We start from the raw sequence: 16,898 nt of genomic DNA, 5'->3' as shown, positions 1-16,898 counted from the left end.
TATATGTGTGATTATATATATGCACCTATATTTGTACAGATATACATAGATATTTATGCAGTAAACTGAGCATTATTTTTACTTAATTACAAATTGGAAACTAAAAAACTATTCCTTCCCTTTAAAATCACAAGCTCAAAATGATACACGAATGAGAAAAATACCATTGATAATGACTTATTTTTACTCATCTGACTATAAATTTTTACACGTAAAAGGTATATCATTGATAATAAGACAGACACTGGAAAATTATTGCTTAGGCAAATACCACTGATGTCAAGAGAGGAAGTAGTTTAGCAGACTCAAAATTTTTCCTAAGGGGAATTTTCTAAATAATGAGTTAGCTACTACCTCTCATTGTTAGAAAAGCATATAATGATTTCTTAGCTCAGACTCTAGATGACATATGTAAGTTTTTATATCCCTGGACATCCACCAATTATGCTTTAATAATCACCTCACCTGGAAAACAGTGACCTACAGGACCAAAGGAAACCATAATTAATTATGAAGAGTTTACTACATTGAAATGCACTGCAACTGTTAGCTCTCTGAAAGATATGACAAGACGCTATGGACACTTTACACAGATCCTGCTGGCAAACGATCTGGGGGAGCAGAGCCTGGTTAGATTTAAATCTCCTACTGCCCTTCCTGGAACACCATACAGATGAGCTAGTGAAGCACTTAGGGTTGCTACTCATTTCCATTTTGTGCAGTAATATATTTGTGCCATCTTCAGGTAGGTTTAGTAAGTGATTTATTGTCCAAAATGGAACAATAAGCATAAACTGGGACTGCCTTATTGAACACCTTATCCATTGGGGAGAGCATGACTGTGTGCCTCACCAGATTCAGCATATTAAAATGCAGCAGCTAAGAATGGAGAAAGAGAGAGAATGAGCTGAGTACACCAAGGTCAGACTGGAAAGGGAAAAGAAAGAGCACAAAGTCATTTGATGGTTATGTGAAGAAGGAGCTGCTTTATTTACTGACTTGGCAACAAGAAGGGGTTCACATGGATCGTATCTGAGCCTCAGGGTACCTGTTTAATGGCAGTGGATATCCTCTCCACACTACCCAGGCAGAATATATGCCCATATTATAAATGGTTTGCTATATCTATTTACATATCTTATATACATATCTTATATATATAACAAATATTGTAATAGTTGTCTAGAACTAACATATCCTCCAAATTTGCATTTTCCATACCTGATTTAAATGATTTATAAATTGTCTACAAGACTACACACATGTTTTGATGTATATAGGGTTTACTACAAATAAACATGTGTATATACCCAGTGCTAACTCTTAGATTTGCAAAACAATTTAAGCCCCAATGCTCACTCTTAGATTTTCAAAAGCATTTAAGTCAATCAGGAAAAAAATCTACTGGAATGTTGTATTTAGATATGGTTACCTGTTCAGTTCTACTTACTGATACATCATATTTTATTGATATTAACATGTAATTTAATTTAATAATCACTTTCAGTTGCAGAGAGGGAAATACATGTTCAAAATCCACACCGATGATGAGTGCTACCCCAGTTTCAGAGATGGAGTAACATGACTTGACATCATGGACACGGACACCATGTGGTGACTTCGGAGGGGAGGCAGGTAGAGGGGGACTAGATGTCAATGAAAAAAATACAATTTAACAGCAATTAAAAAATTTTAAAGCATAACCATGGGTGAAGACATATATAAAAATAAGAAACTATCTAAAGAAAAGATGTGGAATACTTTAACAAATACTGAGAGCTAACAATTTAACTGACATGGTTTGAATTAGGACTTGTACTCTGAATATCAGCAGGCTCTAGATATTAAAACAATTAATAGATATAGATATAAAACAAGCAGGATAAAACAAGATATAAAATAAGATATAAAACAAGCAGGAAATTATCATGTGTGCATATACAGACATATAGAATAAACACATTATGCTTCATTATTTTTCCTAAATCATTATCACCATAGAAATCACAAATTACTGTAGAGTTAATTCCAAGCAAGCCAGGAATGATGTAACATATGATCCAGAAATTTCCATGACAAACAAGAATATATTAAATCCTACAGATATATGACCCATAACCAATTACAGAGCATTGATTTTCCCAGAGGCTTAATGTGAAACTCATGTACCTGATAACAGTTCTATTTTTATTCTCTCCTATAACTCAAATCAATTCATATTATACAATTACTTTTGCATAATATTATATTTTAGTTATCTGAGCTATTTCATTTGTAAAAACAGAATTCTTACTTATTTCAAATGAGCACCTTTGGAAGCATCCTATTATTTTCTCTAAGATCTTTCAATTGCCTTGATTATTTTCTTAAGTATATGATGTCTTATATTCACATATCAGATAACTGCAGGTGTCAAACTTAAAAAATCCACATAAAAAGAAAGTTACCCAGGTATTCAATTTGATGAACTGGATTACATTTCTGTCTCCAAGGACTATGCCCTGAACATTTTATACCTTGAAATGTTCATATTAAAAATAATAATCTCAAAAGAAGTGAATACTATTATTTAAGAGGAAACAAAAATATTTGCTAAACCAATTTTTATTCAAGAAAAAATAAATATGAGTAGCAGAATAGAAATGGAATAAAAAAATCCAAAGCAGGTTCTCAGGCATGGAGAAAAAGAACCAAGTAAAGAATAAAACCTCAACATTCTATTTTTCTCAGCCTTGGGATCTAATCTCAGCTGACATCAGAAAGGAGTTTAATCTGAAGTGCTCAACCCACTCATGGAACAAGAATGGCAGGAGTTTTTATCCAAGGCAATTGAACAATATGAAATAGTAATTATGGTATTGAAAGGGGATCAGAGCTCAAGGTTCCTCACATCTGCCTACTTTTTTCAGACAAGTATCTATCTTGTTGAAAAGCATGGGGATACTCCCTACACTGATCTTTGACATTTCAGACTACCCATTGTCTGTAATATATATGTTTCCTTCTGCTCATAATGGTCACTCTTGGTTTTTTTTCACCCTATCTTTAGACTTTGCATTTTTCATTAGCTGCAATTAACAAGGGAATCCCTTTCTTATACACGTCACACGTTCCTTCAAAACTAGCATCATCCTTTCAACCTTTTAAGACTTATATAGGAGTCACAGATTCTTCCTGGGAGTTCTCTAAACCTTAAATTTTAGATATAGGAGCCAAATTACAAACATTAATGTTTCAAGAAATTCTCATGAAGAAATAAGCATTAAGAAGTTACTGAGTGACAAGAGTCAAACTGACTTGCCTAGACAATTCTCTTCTGCAGAGGGTTTCAAAGTATGATTGTGGATTAACAACATCACCCTCATATGGGAACTTGGAGAAATGCAAATTCCAGGTCTTAAGACCTAACCAACGAAGTCAAAACTCAGTGGATGGAGATGGGCAGTAGGGGAAGATGGGGAGGCAGCCCACACATAACCGATATTAGTTTTCTTAGTTCTAAACCCACAATTTTACCCCAGTGAGGAAAATCATTTTTGACTCTTCCAATGAAGCTTTTAGCATTTTCAGAACCACTTACACTACAATTTATCTGAAGGTTCTAGTTAAGAATTGAGCAACTTCATTTAGGCTCTAAAACTGTCACACTGTGTTTACTAGCCTGAGAATGAAGGACATTAGTGTGACAGCATGGGGACACTTGAGCCACATATACAACCATAGAGGTCGGGTGTGCACCTTCACAGTCTCCAAATCTTGCCCTCAAAGTTGCCTGTCTTTTTATAACTGACTTTTCTCGTGTCGTTTTTCCCCAGATACCGTTATCAATGAATGTGTCAACCTTTCTGGCGTATGACCAGCCCACAATAAGTTACTGTGGGGTGCATCATGAACTTCTCTCTCATAAGACCTTCGAAACGAATGCACAGGAAGATACAATGGAAACACACCTAGAGACTGAGCTGGACCTGAGCACAATCACAGCAGCTGGACGAATCAGTGACCATAAACAGCACCTGGCTTAACTGAGCTCTTTGGTAGCCAAGAATCGCTACCAAACTTTGTGACCTCAAGGACAAAAATGAGGAAGATTTGTTCATTGTGGACTCTAAAAACAAAACAAAAAATCCCCTGTTAAAATAAACAAAAATCCAAGATTGATTCATGAAATAAAGAAGACATGAATTGTTTCAAGTCTACACTTTGTAATTAGCTAAGTTGTGCAGTATTTTTTTGACTTAGAGTATTGCCCTGAAAAAAAATCTTTTTTCCCCAAACTCATCCTACCTATCTGTAAAAACTGTACAGAGCTAATGTATTTTTCATATTGTAAAATTTCAATTATACAAACAACTGGTATGTACAGTACCATAATTTAATTACATTTTATGTTACAAACTTTACACATTTCAGTTTCTACAGTTTTAAATTAACAAAAATTATTTCTTGTGTTATTTAGAGTCACTCAGTTTTGTAGGGACTGTTTTGTTACCGCTTTTGTGCCCAGAAACTTTGACTCTCCAATTCTGTGCTGTGAGAAACATGCACGATTTTTATCATGCTACTGCGTAGAATTTTATCTACTTGTTCCTGAAATAATACATTAACCAAAAAGGTTGAATTGTTGATGCTTGTTAAGAAGTTCTTCAATTACATAGCCAGGTTTTTCTTATAAATGAAAAAAAAATCAAAGAGTTTTTCTAACACTTCTTCACAGATTTAACTGTTGCCTTGAATTACAGCCTAGTTTCTAAATAGTGAAATGTAATCATAAAGAGGGATATTTTAACAACATATTTTCGAATGAATGACTCATTATTTCATTCTTTTGAATAACCCATTGTTAAGGGTGGGAGGGAAGCATGGACAAAACATCCCTGGAAACAAAGGCCGTAACCACAGCAACAGACTTTGAAACACTTAAAAGGTACAACTGTCAGTGACAAAGAAAAACTTGTTACATGTCAGTATTTTCGGGCCAAGGTGGAAGAATAGAGCATAATTGTACAGTAGCAATTTTTCTTCTAATTAACCCAAAGTGGTTTACCTAAAAATAGTCATTAGTCAGAGCAAAATGTGCCTGGTTTTTAAGACAACTTCTTATTTAGAAATGTGAGGCTATATTTTGGGAACATCTCAAAGAAAATATATGAATTTTTTAACTTTGTTTGCTACATCAGTTGCCTCCTGGGAGAGGAGTCAACTTCCGCAGCTCCTTCAATATAGATATGAGCGGTGGTGGAGAACTTCATTGCTCAAGGAGATTGCAGATATCCCCAAATGTTCTAAACTGTTTATATTGCAGTCCATAATGAGATTCACTTCCAAATTATCAGAAAAAAATAACCTGGAGTAATTGGAAACCACTTCAGATTATATATTGATTTTACACTTGTATTATACAGTTAATTCAAATCAAATTATGAATACCTGACCTTTTAGAGGCTGAAATAATTAACTTGTTTCTGGTGTTTGTTTGCCATAGGTTATTGTTTGAAAATATTGGTTATTGTTGAAAATATTGCTAATTTATCTATGATAGTCACACATTCTTTTGTGTGTTTTTTACTATAAAACTACAAGTTTCAATTGCTGTTGCACTAGAAGAAGCGCTTTTTTATTGTCATTTATAATCATGACATCAAAAATAGGTCGATAATATGTCAATCTAACAGGAATCAATCAATCAAATACAATGAAGAAAACAATTTGTGAAAACCAATGTCAAATGCTTAATTTTTTATTTCTTCTAAAAATCATACCTATACAAGTCTAGTTTTATTATGACAAATTTAAAAGCAGCTTCAAGAAGAATAAACTTAAAACATGTACAGCAAATTTTTATTTAAAATATCCAAAGTCAGAAAGAAAAAAATATGTTGACAGAAGCAAACTCTCTTACTAATTTAAATCAAACTAAATGTCATAGTATATGTATCAATTATTTAACATCACATATTTTGTAACATATTTTGCATACATTATTTGCTATTCAAAATTTTTATCATTTTAAGTCAAATTTTTATTTTTGTTTTTTCAATTCCTAACTTCTTTGCACAGTATTCTTAATCCTCTAAGTTGAGAATTTGCTTTGCACAATATATAAATTTATAGAGTTAATTATAAATGTATTATTTGTGTCTAAAATCAAATGCAAAATTTATTACTATGTAAATCAAAATGTCATTTGCAATTTTCTTATTAGAAGTTGGCCTTGCAAACATTCAAGTGTCATTTAATTTGCATAAATAAGCAGTTTATATGTATTTCCAGACATTTTCAAATTGATAAATGACTAAAATTTTTCAAGTTATAGGAAGCCTCATAGACATATGTCCTTGGTTTTCTGAAGCAAACCCTTTCTTTTGACAGTTTAAGTTCATCTAAAGTGAAAAACTTAAATAGAAGCAGTCACCTTGGAAACCTAGCTCTGTGCATCTGAAGACTTACTACAGTAAGAGCTAAAAAAACTAAGAATGTTGAGATTTCTCATATTTGAAATTAAACTGGAAACACCTTTAACGAAAAAGAAGAGGAGGAGGGAGAAGCTGCTGCTGCTGCTGCTGGGTTGTTTGCTTCCTTTTCATCCTGCCACGCGGGGTAGGGGTTGGTGGGGTGAGGACCTGCTAGAGAAGAAGATTGTGTCTGGAATCATTGTCACACATTTGCAATTTATATATTATATTTGTGTCTAAAATCTCTATTTCTAACCTACCTTTTCCAGCACTTGATAACTGTCCTAACTGCCTTGTCCCCATGTCTCCCATCCAGTCTGTGCTCACTATTTAAACAACTTTGTGTTTGGGGGTGAAAAATGCAGAATTTGACCCAACATGGTTACAACAGCAAGAGCTCTGGTGAACAATAAAGTTATGTAGTACTGAGGTTTATAACTACATTTCACATAAATAATCTCATTTTGTCTCCATAACCATCCTATGAAGACACATTAGTCTCAAAGAAGTTGAGGCTCACTCAAGAACACAACTGAGACAACTGAATCAATCTCAAAATTCAGGGTCTCTTAGTCTCTCCTCTATACTAAAAGCCTGCTCTCTCTGATTGGAGCCAGAGAATTTCCAGGGACAGTAAACAGAATGAAAAACAAAAACAAAAAAAGGTTAACATGCTATTTAGTAATTCCTAATTAAGTCAGTTCCTCTGTCCATATAATATATAGGCTAATTAACTTTTCCTGTGTGCTGTTCTGGGCTCTCACATTAAAACTCATTGTTTAAAAAGCATAACAAGTTACAAACTTGTTAACATATCATATCTGTAAATGCGCAGAATAGTTACTTACAGGAAGTGGATGTATATTGGCCCCAAAGTAGACATGAAATCGAGAAGCACAAGAAAAGAAACCAAGGATCATATAAATTGAGACTGCGTGGGTATTACAGAACAGATCCACAATGCCAGTTTATACACATGTCCAACTGAACACATAATAAATTCAGAGCCAATCAGGAAGACCTTTATAATTTTTTATTCTTTTTTTGTTCCAACAAGACTACTTCTTGAACCATGAATTCTTATACATGTTTTAATATAGAACTTTTTCTATTCTGCTACTAAAAATGAATTGTAATTTATCAAAAAAGATGTATAGAGGCTAAAACATGCAAACAGGCAAATGATAATTTTACTAATTAGCTCAGCTCATTTTTATCAAATCTCTAGCCCTGCTCCCTCCTTAATGTTCCAGAAAATCATATAATGATGCAGGTTTCAATATACATTATATTTTTAAGGGAAAGAAAACATGTCCACATATAGCATTCGAGATAAACGACATGCCCTGGCTGGGTTGCTCTGTTGGTTAAAGCATCGTTCTAGGCACCAGGGGTTTCAGGTTCCACCCCAGGTCCAGGTAGGGGCACATGTGGGAGGCAGCCAATCCATGTCTCTCTCTCTCATTGATGTCTATCTGTCTCTGTCTGTCTCTTTTTCTCTCTTTCTCTCTCTCTCTTCCCCACCACCACCTGTCTCTCTAAAATCAATAAATATATTATCCTCAGAATAGGATAAAAAATAAAAAACACAAATGACATAATCCCAATTTGGAACCAGGTCAGTCTGACTCCTTAAACTGCTAAGAAATAGCAAAACCTTTTTGCAAAAATATTTTCTAAAAACCACCATATATAGGAGTAAAAATATATATATTTGTCTTTGCCTGCTCCTGGCTAGAAAACAGATGTTATCTCTCAAACTAAACATTCAAAATGGGTACAGAAACTGAAAGTGTAATAATATATACTGATGTGAACTATTAGAAAGCTGGAAGAAAGAAAATCAGATGTGCTGAGTGGATGGCAGTATCTAAAGGGAGAGAAAGTGGGATTGATGGATAACTGATAACTGGTTTCAGGAAAGATGGTGGTGAGAAATCTCTAGAGTAGTTACACCTCAACACTGGCATAGTTCTTCACTGTTTATCACTCTGGAAAATAAATAAAATATATAAATACATAATTTATCACTCTGGAATCTATATCTGGTAACACATACAAGTTGCAGGTCCAGATGGGTCGGTCATGCAGTAAGGATCCAGATGAGTTAGTCCTTTAGTAAGACCTTCCAGCTACTTCTGTTTTCTCAACTCACCACAGCCGTTCCTAACAGGAGGAGCACCAGTGGCAAGGGATCCAAGACCCATGCTTTCAAAACTCACACATACCGCTCAGGATAGATTGACAACAAGTAATTGTGCTTCATTTTACTATCAACTGTAATAGAAAAAAGTATTTGAAAATTAAAAACAAAAAATACCAGAGCACTGACTGGCTATTTTTAAAGGTCTCTCACGGCTTGTATTATGATTTTATTGTGAAATGAGTCTGCTTATATTCAACATTTTTTAATTTAGAGTAAAATTCATGTTAAAAAAATCCAGTTGATCTTAAAGCAAGAGAGTGCTTCAGCCACCTAGGACTTAGGGCATTCTTTTAGTTTCTTCCTCCTCTTTTCCCCCAAACATTTATAGGTTTTGTTTTATATATGTGTCTTCCTAAAATGCTAAGTGAACATTTGTTTTGTATAAATAAAATAATATTTAAAATGTAAAAAGGAACCTTGTGGTAAAGGATTCTTAAAGTAAATACTTTTTGTTTTCTAATCTAAAGCAACAGGCACTAATTTCTTTTTGTAAATCGGTTTCCGTATATCTTTTGATACACATACATGGCAGCACGCTCGACTGTGTGACTGGGAAGGTCCTGTGATGCAGTCTCTCTGCCTGGAGTACAGAAGATGAAGGACCCACTTTTGAGCAGGTCTACAGACATTATAGAGTGATAATTTTGTCTCTTTCGCTTACTGACTTTATCTGGATTAATGAAAAAATAGTATTGAGATAACATGAGTGGATAAAATTGACCATTTTTTTCTGCTTATTGATTTAAACTTTTACCACATAATATCTTCAAAGTTACTATTAAGAGATCAAAACAACCTCAAATCCTTAGGGTTCGGCCTATATTTACTGAATCAGATTCTGTGAAGCTAATCTCTGCTGCAGACAATATTGTTCAAATGAATTTACCTTTTGAATGAATGAATTCATACCAGTGAATTCATATTATTCAAGTGAATTTACCTTTACTAAGTCATTCAATTGCTTTTTATTCCAGTCTAAAATTATGCATCCTGATGCCTTCTTCTGTCGATGTGAATCTAGAATTCTAAGTCTGACTGAATGCTTTTCTTGATTGGAGGAGTGCACAGCAAAGGGCCACTGCACATAAATAGGTCAGGTTGTTTCCTGGCTGTGATTTACAGGGATATCTGAAAAGAGTCTTAGGCCAGCTGGGTTGTTCACTTATCTAACTCAGTATTTGCTCCCACAGATAATAATATAACAGCTGAAAAGCTAGAAATGGAGAGAAAGGATGTATCGGGCACTGTGCTGTCCTCATCTCATTCTCAAGCCATTCTAGGCAATAGGCCTAACCACTATTGTAGAAAAGAGAATATTAAGGATTATGGTAACTGAATAACTTGCCAAGGCTCATACAATAGAGTTCATAATTCAAATCCAGTTCATCAGACTCTAACGATGTGCCCCTACCACCCAATAGGCTCATTTTCCAACGTGAGAAAAGATCATAATCAATATAATTAAGCTCATATTTTAATGAAGTATGGGTATTTTATAAAAAAGAATATATCTTTCTACCCCTAAACAGAAAAATTGTATAGACTATTTCATACTGTAGAGATTCCCTTTAATATCCAAGTCAGCAGCAACTTAATGGAAAGAAATATCCATTACTTTCTTAAAGCTTTATACGTTGTTTCTTAGAAAGAATGAACATATGAAAAAATCCTTCAAAAGATAAAGATTCCTAAATATTCATGTTTTACTTTTATTTCCAATGTTCCTAGCATATTATGGAATTATTTTTCAAATATTTAAGTAGATATCCACCATATAATTTTCAACTGGCCAAATATGGAAAGTTGTCAACTGAAGCAAAAACTGTATAGATGAACAGTCAATAAAGTAACTAAATGCAAATAACAAGGTGAAGAAAACCACCAATAATCTACAATCACATATGTTAACTGGCAATGACATAGCTTGGGCTTCAGAATATTTCCTTCGAATGACTTTATGTGGGGTTATTTTTTATGGGTACATTATTACACAAATGACATGGGATCTGGGAGCAAACTACGTAAAAGCAGGAAGGTAACCTTCATAACAATGTAGACTCAGCCTGTCCTATTATTCAGAATATAATATATATAGCTTATATATTATACATATAAATTTCCTTGCTAGGGCAATGGAAATGTTTTCATCATTATGTGCATATAGCCCAGTAAATTTTTTAAGTTTATTTTTAAACTCAAATCTTTAATTATATCTTCCTCACTCTCATCTTTAATAAATGATTCTTAAATAGTATTGATTCCATTAGTGTCTCTGGGAGATTTTTACTAAACCATTGCGCTAAGAGGTTCTTCTATTTCTCTCTGAATCTGCACAAGCCAAAGGTAATGTAACTAGGAAGTTGCATCAGCAGGTTACTCCATCACACCATCTGAAATGTAGCACCTGCCTAAATGTAGCACCGTTGTCCTTTATAACACATGTGGGATTCAAGAGCTAGTAAAACACTGTGTAAGTTACAATTCTACTCAAAACTACCACCACTGTGACAAAACTGCAATACATTTAAAACAATTCATAAATTTGGCAAAGAAAGAAACTCTAGCATCCTGAATCTAATAATATTACATCTGCTCATTCTGGCGCCGCCACCTATACAGACATATCTGAACTAACTAACTGATTTGAAATAGATAGAATAAGTATGATTTTGGACAACAGAGATGTTCCTGGGTTGAAGATGGGTGAAAAACAATGAAGAGGAGAAAAAATTAACACATACTGAGAGGTAAGTGAAGGAAATATAATTTACTGTCATAAGTCTGCAAATAATTTTTAAAACTAAGACTAAGAATTAAAATTTATAATACCAATTATGTCATCAAATGTCATCAGGAAAAGCCAATACGTACATTAGAAACATAAAAGCAAACAGCTTTGTGCAATGGTGATACAGATTAAAGAGACAGAATTAATTTTACCAAAAGAGAGAAAACACATTAAGAATAAAAATTAGTTTAAGAACTATCACTATTACTTATCCAGAGAGAAATTGAAATATCACAATAAAAGATTCAAACTAAATACCAAATGCTCTTCTCAAGACCAATTTTGAAATAGCCCAAAAGTATAAACTCCAAATTATTGCTTCAACCATATGAGTGAATACATAAATTCACATCTACCTAGTCAAACTCTAATGTTGAGAAATGAGTTGTAATTTAAATATACTCCATCTGTTCTTACCATTTTACATCATCAATGATATATTTGCATTCAATTACAGGTCTATAAATATAACGCCCTAAACAGCCCGATGAAAACGTGGTTAAAGATGCACCAACCCCGCCGTTACATTCTACTACGCAGCAATCATTCCCCCGGTATGGCCACCACCGTGGGGAGCCGGGAAAACGGTTTCCGAAGTCCCCTCTAGCAGTTCTTGACCTAGACACCTGTAACATTCATTACCTATGGGTCTTATTTCATATTAATTTATACAATTAGGAAATTACCCCCTTGAGATAATATCCTAGGGGCCTGTCCCAGCTCTACTTTGACTGTACTGATAACAGTGGTGTCTAGGAAAAGATAATGAACATCTCTGAACCCTACGTGATCTGGAGAAAAATGTGAGATCTTTATATGTCAGCACTTTCTCCCCTCTGGTTTTGATGGAGTTTTAAGTTCAGTGTATCGGACATCCTTCAAAACTGCTTACAGTTTCCTCTTTAATAAACTTCAAACTGGAGTTTCTTGAATCAACGTTGGATTTATTGATTCAACATGGCTATGTCACAATGAACTCTTGTCATGCTTCATAATTTTGTGCAAGAATAACAGAAGGCTGGAGCAGTAGCCCTTACCCACTGTTTCCTTGCCTTTGATTCCTGGTATGGGATAAAAATATGTGAGCTGTATTTGACCCCTTAGTACAGCCAAAAAGGGACTGGGAGAAGAATCTTCTAACAGATAAACACCATGTAACAACAGAAATGTAATTTGGGGTTATTTCTTTTTAACTTAGTAATCTAATACAGTTTTCAAATAAGTATATGCCTTCCTGCTACTGAGAATATAAATATTATTCTCTATAATAATAACAGTTTTATTGTCATATATGTTCTCTTTTTGAGCATGAACCTCAGACAAGTGAATGTGCTCTATAATTGCCATGAGAAGGAATTTCTATTTATCCCGAGAAAAACAAATGACTTAATACTAAGCATTGTAAGATAAAATAACATTTCATGAATGCTTACTTTCTAAGCATTTTACATATATTAATTCATTTAATTCTCATTAATATGGTTAATATTATTAATAATAGCCCTATGAAGAAGTACTGTTCTTATCCTCTTAAGAAAAATGATGCTCAAAGTGATTACATAATATAGTTACTAAATTCTAAAGCAAGAATTCAAATCCAGATGGTAGATAGGCTGACAAAGTGATCCCTGTGATGGCTACTATCTGCATATTTACAATTCATTTCATAAGCCCAATTCTTAGATTTAAATGTCTCACTTAAGGCTATAACTAAGGCCCTTTTATCAATACAATGGATGTGATACCTTATATACATCTAACAAAAAGTAAATATCTTTGAGATATACAAAAGAGTACGTAATATAGTCCTTGTTCTTAAGGGCTGATCATCTTAGCGAAAAGACATTCACATTAAGTAGAAAAAAATGTCAGGCTAAATTGAATACCTGCACATACACACAGCAATCAGAAGAAATCAAGGTTAGTAGTGTTGTTGGGAATAACTGGGCAAAAATGAAAATTGAGACAGAATTTTCAGAAGGGCAAAGTGAGGAGACAGAAGTATAAAAGAATATTATATTTTCACTCATGGACATATTATTCTAATAGTATTTGTTAAATTCATGCTTTCCTGGCAAAGAATTACCAGCCTCAATCTTTGTCCTGATTGCCTAAAAGTTCAGAGCCAAATTTTATTCTGGCCACAGTAAATGTTTTTTCCTTTCTATAAGGACATAAATATTCCCCCACCTTTTTCTCAACTCTATTTCTCTTTATGTTCCTATTTATTCATTGTTCTATCTTTCTTGGGGGAGAGGGAGGTAAATCATATTAACCCTCTGTGGGGAATATCATGTTGGATTCTCAAGTTTGTCAGTCATACAAGTCACATCTGTCCTGGGAGCTCTGCTCCCCACTCCCAATCAGAGTATGGACGGATTTTAGATGTCTATGGGTATTCAGAGTGTGATATTTTGCTCAGATAGCTAGCTACTCAGTTTCTTTCCACCTATAAATGTTACAGAAGAACTTTTTCAATTCTCCCCACAATCTTCTTAATTTAATCCTCAAATCAAAAGCATTCTATTTAGCAATTCTATAATAAATGCATAACATGCAATTTTATTAAATAAATGTAATGTATTGTCAGAAGTTTTTTTTTGTTTGTTTTGCTTGCTTTTGAACATATCCCATGAAAACCCAGTCTTTGTGTTACAAAAAGTCTATATTATGCTTCTGACCTCAGGAATATGTTAAAAAATGTGGGAGTTGTATTCACCCAGAAAGTTTAAATTTTCATCAATTACTGGTGATGACATCTGATATTAAAGTGAATAGAAAGTGGTTTATAAATAGTCCTGGCTGGTGTAGCTCAGTGGATTGAACGTGGGCCTGCGAACCACACGATTGCGTTTCGATTCCCAGTCAGGGCACATGCCTGGGTTGCAGGCCAGTTCCCGGCAGGGGACTCTCGAGAGGCAACCATACATTGGTATTTCTCTCCTGTCCTTCCCTTCCCTTCTAAAGACAAATAAATAAAATCTTTAAAAAAAAAAGAAAGTAGTTTATAAATAGAGAGTCTTTTGTATTTTATTCTACTACTATGAAATGATTCTTTAGAAAGTAAGAAATTCTCAAGTGGTCAGTTCATCTGATATGGCAATAAGCATAATTGCTCTGGTAGCTGTTTAGTATCATTAATTCTTCACTTCTTTAAATATGTTCTTTTTTCCTTAGCTAACACCTGTCGTTATAAGAATACCATCATTCCCCTAAAGATTCCACTGGGTTTTGGTGTGTGTGCGTATGTGTGCTTAAGGCAATTTCTCATTAAATCCTTAAGAATGCACCCTGCATTATACCAAGCCAAAACAATAAAAGTGAATTCATTAACTAATTCACAGCAAAATTTGATGATCTTTCCACTTAGAAAAAAATGAATATATTTTAATTCTAGAATTTCAGAGCATATCAATATTAACATAAAAAGAGCTCATCATGTATAACGTTATTTTAATGAATTCTAAGGAAGCATGTCTCAAAGTTCCTCTCGTAAAGCACTCTCATGGGCTGTGGAGAGTGCACAGTAGGGCAGAGCTGCCCACGACAATCCTCCATGTCAGGAATGCATGTTATATTCAAACAATTATTTTTCAGAAATAGAATACATATAAAATTTCATTCTACATAGTGTGGCCTGTGTCATCTTGTAGTAAATGATCCTGTAAAACTGAATTCATTAGACTGCACCTATTTCTATTATCTTAAGTACCTAAAACATACTTAATGTGCATGCTTTGAATGTTACCTTTGAAATGTTACATATGTAGGGTTTATAATTTGTTTGTGATTATAAAATTATAACAGCCTTTAGGATTCTGAAGTTTCATGATTGTCCTTAGTTCCTATTAAGAGTCAGCAAAATCTAGTCTGAGAAACTCCAGTTGGATTACAAAGAATAGTAATGTACTTATCACACCATGGGGGTCTGAGACTGTTAGCATAACTGTTAAATACTAACAAGACCCTTCTTGAATGAAATAGGGAGGTTGGCACGGTAATGGAAAATAACTGCACAGTCGCCAGAAAGGCTTTGAGAAATACTATTAGGTCTCCATCTGCTGGTTGGAAATTTCAGGTTCACAGCAAATAAAGTTAGCTAAACCACCAGCTCTGTGATCGCTACCATTTCTTTTCAAGTTTGAACCCCATGTACCTCCAAAAACATGTGACAATTTATGGATTAATTCATCTTCATAATTAAGGACTTTAAGCTAGTGATCACTCGAAAACAAGCTGCATTTCATTACTGCTGCTGAATCTCTCATTGCATATTAAATTTGCTCTAAGTTCATTCTCTTCAAAACTCTTGCCTTGAAAACATTTACTAAAGTAGAATGAACAAGAAGATAAGAAAGAAGTCAGAAATAGACTAAAAACTGAATAAAGGTTAATAGTAAACTTATTATTTAATTCTAAGTAAGATGATATAAATAAGTTATCATTCCTTTAAATTATTTGAAGTAATTTTAAATTTCTCCATTCCACTAAGACAAATCATAGGTGGCTTTGGTACAAAACTGAGCAAGAAACAGTTAGTTTCAGGGCCCTAAATAAATCACAGGGAGATTAATGTGTCCTTCTGCTTGTTTTACTCTCCTTCTCCATGCCTATGTCTTCTCCTCTCTTTTTTTCTCTGTTTCTCATTTGAGTGACATGTGATATATATGTATGTGCTAACACAGTGAAGAAGTGTGACAAGACTTGGAAAGGAAAAGCTTACATTAATTTTTCTTAAAATATGAAATCTTCAATGACATAATGTTATATAGCTTTATTAGCTCACCAAAAAGTATAAATAAGGTTATATTTTACTCTGTACTATTCTTGACAACCAAAACTATGTTTCAAAATAAGACTTTTATGATAAAATGAATATCCTGGAGCTTTTAAAATATAAGCACAGACATTGAAATTAAGAATAAACTGACAGTAACCAGAGGGGAAGTGGGAGGGGATAATGGGGGGAAAGAGGAGAGAGGTTTTCAGGAACATCTATAAAGGACACATGGACAAAGCCAAGGAGGGTGGGATTAGGGACGGGAGGTGGGGTGGCTGGGGTGGGGGGAGTGGTGGGGTAAAATGGAGACAATTGTACTTGAACAGCAATAAAAAAGTTTTAGAAAAGTCAGATGAGTCTCAAAGCTTCCCTTTAAAAAACTCATTTGACATGTTTCATGACAGCTGTTCTTTGCTTGTGGCTAGATAGTAGGACTTCCACAAATCCCTTGAATAATCAAAGACTTGGTTTTACATGACTCTGTCTGTGTGGTACTCTATGAAATATCCAGAAGTTTTATGAATGAGAACTGCTAAAAAAATCTCTTAAAATTAAGAGACGGTTTTTGTAAGGGACGGGAGGGTAAAAAGAAACCCACTTCCGCACATTTTCCCTTCTTCCCAGACTCACGGTACACCAGACAACGCACAGGTCTCCTCGGGGAGGCAT

At 34.1% G+C, this 16,898-nt stretch overlaps 2 protein-coding genes across 2 annotated transcripts in view; one reads left to right on the top strand and one right to left on the bottom strand.

Moving 5' to 3' along the window:
• LRRTM3 (leucine rich repeat transmembrane neuronal 3) overlaps nucleotides 1-5,700 on the top strand; it is a 168,387-nt gene extending 162,687 nt beyond the window's left edge. The window contains exon 3 of the mRNA XM_037062680.1: nucleotides 3,816-5,700. Within this exon, the coding sequence (XP_036918575.1) occupies nucleotides 3,816-4,025 (210 nt within the window). The 3' untranslated portion in view covers nucleotides 4,026-5,700. The remainder of the gene's footprint in view (nucleotides 1-3,815) is intronic.
• CTNNA3 (catenin alpha 3) overlaps nucleotides 1-16,898 on the bottom strand; it is a 1,522,505-nt gene that overhangs the window by 1,039,274 nt on the left and 466,333 nt on the right. The window lies entirely within an intron of this gene.

This window comes from Sturnira hondurensis, unplaced genomic scaffold (genome assembly GCF_014824575.4).
Source record: "Sturnira hondurensis isolate 20B ecotype Veracruz unplaced genomic scaffold, ASM1482457v3 Scaffold0014302, whole genome shotgun sequence".
Taxonomy (NCBI): domain Eukaryota; kingdom Metazoa; phylum Chordata; class Mammalia; order Chiroptera; family Phyllostomidae; genus Sturnira; species Sturnira hondurensis.
Note: the sequence above shows the minus strand (reverse complement) of the source record. Positions and strands in the feature narration are given on the sequence as shown.